The sequence below is a fragment of the Melanaphis sacchari genome, unplaced genomic scaffold (genome assembly GCF_002803265.2).
Source record: "Melanaphis sacchari strain LSU unplaced genomic scaffold, SCAv2.0 Contig434_pilon_pilon, whole genome shotgun sequence".
NCBI lineage: Eukaryota > Metazoa > Arthropoda > Insecta > Hemiptera > Aphididae > Melanaphis > Melanaphis sacchari.
In genome coordinates, this window is record NW_020271279.1 from 3901 (window position 1) to 7106 (window position 3206).

A 3206-nucleotide genomic window follows, 5' to 3' on the forward strand; every position below is an offset into this window, starting at 1 on the left:
AGGCGTTACCCGTCCTTCTATGTATCGGTTTTTGCAGCGCAGAGACACACTACAATGATGCCATTTGTACAAATAATTAATATTTTTTAAGATAAACATTTATTAATGTTGACTGTTTTACATTTATTGTATTGTATGGTTAGTGCTGTTGATATCATTATTGACCATTATTTTTTATTGAAAAAAAAAACGAGGCAAAACAAAATTCTAGGGGGGCAAGTCCCATGTCTTGTCACACCTTGGGGAAGTCCATGATAAAATCTTTTTGGTGTAACAGACCTGACATCAGACGGAGTGAGAGCTTGCCGATAGCCTTGATATCCGCCACATTTGTGGCATCCCAAGTCAAGCTCATCGGCGGCAACGGGAAAACCGATCTGCGTTCAAACAGTTACAATAGTTGTTATAATCTTGTAAAATGGACTTACCCATTAATGTTAATAAATAAATACAATTCATATTAATGTAAGTATAAATATATTATAAGTAAATTGAAAAGTTAAATAAGCAAATATTAATAAAAATATATCATACATATCGTATAGTATAAAATGATTAAAATAGAGTAAATAGACATTTCAATGAATATTCATTTACATTGGTATCTGAGAATCTTTATGTACCAATTTTGTATGAGCATTCAAATTTCTTTTATCTCCAAACACTTTTTTACAATTTTTACACTTATATTTTGGCCCACCAAAATGCGAGTATTGATGTTCTCGCAGTATGTCTTTACGTTTGTATACTTTTGGACAATATTCACATACAAAAAGCGCAGGATTATGGGTGGCCATGTGTCTTTTGAACCAACAATTAAATTTAAACTTTTTGTCACATTTGTTACAATGATATTTTAAAGCAACATTATCTTCACCGCTATCAATAGATTGGATTGAGGCTAAATCATCATCAGATGTATCTACACCACAGATATATACTTTGTATTAGTATATATCTGTGATCTACACTAACAGGATCGTCAGGATTATCTTCAGCTTCATTATCAGAGCTGTTAGACGCTTCTGTATCAGCGGTACTCACATCATCAATCGTCACTGGCGGGTCCTCTGCCATAGTTTTTACTGTAATTAAAGTAAAAACTATTGTCATAATGTATTTAAAAAAAATGTTTATAGTTAAATTATTGAAATTGACAAGCGGTATGTACGATTTATGTGAGCAATATGTTGACGATAGGGCAGAAATTCACACAATAAAAGTAAAATGTAAAAAAAAAAACAGTTGTATTACCTTTGGTTTCAGGCGGGCCGTTGACTGTTGTCTCTACTGTAATTCAAATAAAAACACTATTATCATAAATGTATTTACAACAATGTTATAAGAAAGTTAAAATGTTAATTGTTAATAATAGCATAATATTTGTGATATTCATATAGAATAATGATTCTTAATACAAATTAATAAAATCTGTTTATTGCATAATAAGATGACATAGTAGTTTGTGACACAACTTCGCAACGAACACTGTCAGATACATAAAATACATAATGAACATTTATAAATATAAATTTACCAGAGCCGGTGTGATAGATACCAATATTGATAAGCGATAACAAAACACTATATACAATATATTTTTACACAAATATCTCACCTCCCCGTTAAAACTAAACTATATGTGTACATCAAAATCAAAAAAAAATAATTATAATAATTATAATTAAATATTTATACATACGTATTGAAATTACACACACATATATATATATATATATATACACTTTACAGTTTACATTATAATCTACAGAAAAAGAAAATATATTTTATACGGGTATAATTAACGAATAAAAATTAATTGTAATTTACTAGGAACTTTTTTTGTTCTCTTTTCCTTGTTATCTAGTTATATCTGTAACACTAACTGCACTGCTTACGCTCTCGTGTGATTGTGTTTCTATTCCTTTTATTATTGCATTTATTATTTGATCAACATGCCTAATGTAAGTTTTGTCATCCTTCGAAATGCATTCATATCTTTTAGTGCCTAGCACTTTCTTGATCTTTGCTCTTGTCCACGATCCTTACTCTCTGGTTTATAATATTTAATCATCACCTTTGTCACCACACTCGGCTCTAATAATTAAGTATATTCAGATGCCTTTACGGCGGGAAGGCAGGCCACCCAAAATACTACACTGCTAACTAAAAATATAAAATAATATGTAACAATGTATAAAAATATGTAATAATAATATATAATGATGCTACAGATAGTTAATTTAAAATAAATATACATATAGAGGCCCGTTGGCCATACAAAAACAATTATGGTCACAATACTCACACACGTGATATACTTAGTGGTGGATTTCATCCCACGTGACCGTGCCGGGGGCGTATAACAGATAATATGAATAAAACAACCCGCACACGTACGACCACTAAGATATATCACAACGAAGAAAGGCCAACAAACAAAATGTCCGCCGCTACATGGATTAGAACAAACAACAGAAAAACACGATATGAACAGTGAACCAGCTATTGAGAATGAAGACCTAAAATTGAGGAAACTATATAAATACAAGGCAATAAGAATTGTGCGAACGATACCTACTTGAATAGCAGGACCAACACTTGACAAAACAAAATGTGGTTACAGCGGCTGCCAAACAACGTGCAAAAACGATAGAGAAAAGAAACAGTAGAAACACTAGAAAAGAAGTTGCTCGGCAAGAGACAGAAAAAGAACAGAAGAACGACGAAATGGTCGTTGAACATTAAGCTTGAAAACATAGAATACAGTGTAGCCTGTAGAACAACATAAAAAGGTAAACCAATATACAGGGCGGCACAAAAACCGGAGAAAACATAGAAATGATGAGAGAAAACTTGAAGATACGATGATGGCGTGCGTGACACACGCACTTTATATATACATATAAATATATATATATTTATTGAACCGGGTGAGTCTATATAGTTATCCGGATGAATCTTATAACAGTATACCGTGTGAATCTATGTATATAATTATTTCATATTGGTGTCACTGTTGGTATAAACAATTTGCTGCGCCGCGCAAAAAGACACGCTGCACTGGTACCACTTATACAATAATTATTGTAAACTTTTTGTTATAGCACCAATGTAAATGAATATTCATTGAAATGTCTATTTTAATCATTTTATACTATACGATATGTACGATATGGTCAAAATACTTCCAAAAGTTTGATCGA

The 3206-nt window shown here is 31.6% G+C and overlaps 1 protein-coding gene across 1 annotated transcript; it reads right to left on the reverse strand.

Annotated features, from left to right (window-relative positions):
* Positions 1-585: 585 nt before the first annotated feature.
* LOC112597654 (zinc finger protein 320-like) lies at positions 586-2815 on the reverse strand. Its single transcript, XM_025343783.1, has 4 exons — positions 2309-2815; positions 1255-1290; positions 972-1085; positions 586-928 (listed from the first exon to the last, which is right to left on the reverse strand). Exons 3-4 carry the CDS (start codon positions 1075-1077, stop codon positions 594-596), a joined length of 441 nt encoding a protein of 146 aa, XP_025199568.1. The 5' UTR covers positions 1078-1085; positions 1255-1290; positions 2309-2815; the 3' UTR covers positions 586-593.
* Positions 2816-3206: the final 391 nt, after the last annotated feature.

Coding starts and splice junctions, on each gene's coding strand:
- LOC112597654 (XM_025343783.1), bottom strand. CDS start 1,077: ATGGCAGAGGACCCGCCAGTGACGATTGATGATGTGAGTACCGCTGAT. Junction 929..971: donor TAATCCTGACGATCCTGTTA/GTGTAGATCACA, acceptor TATATATCTGTG/GTGTAGATACATCTGATGAT.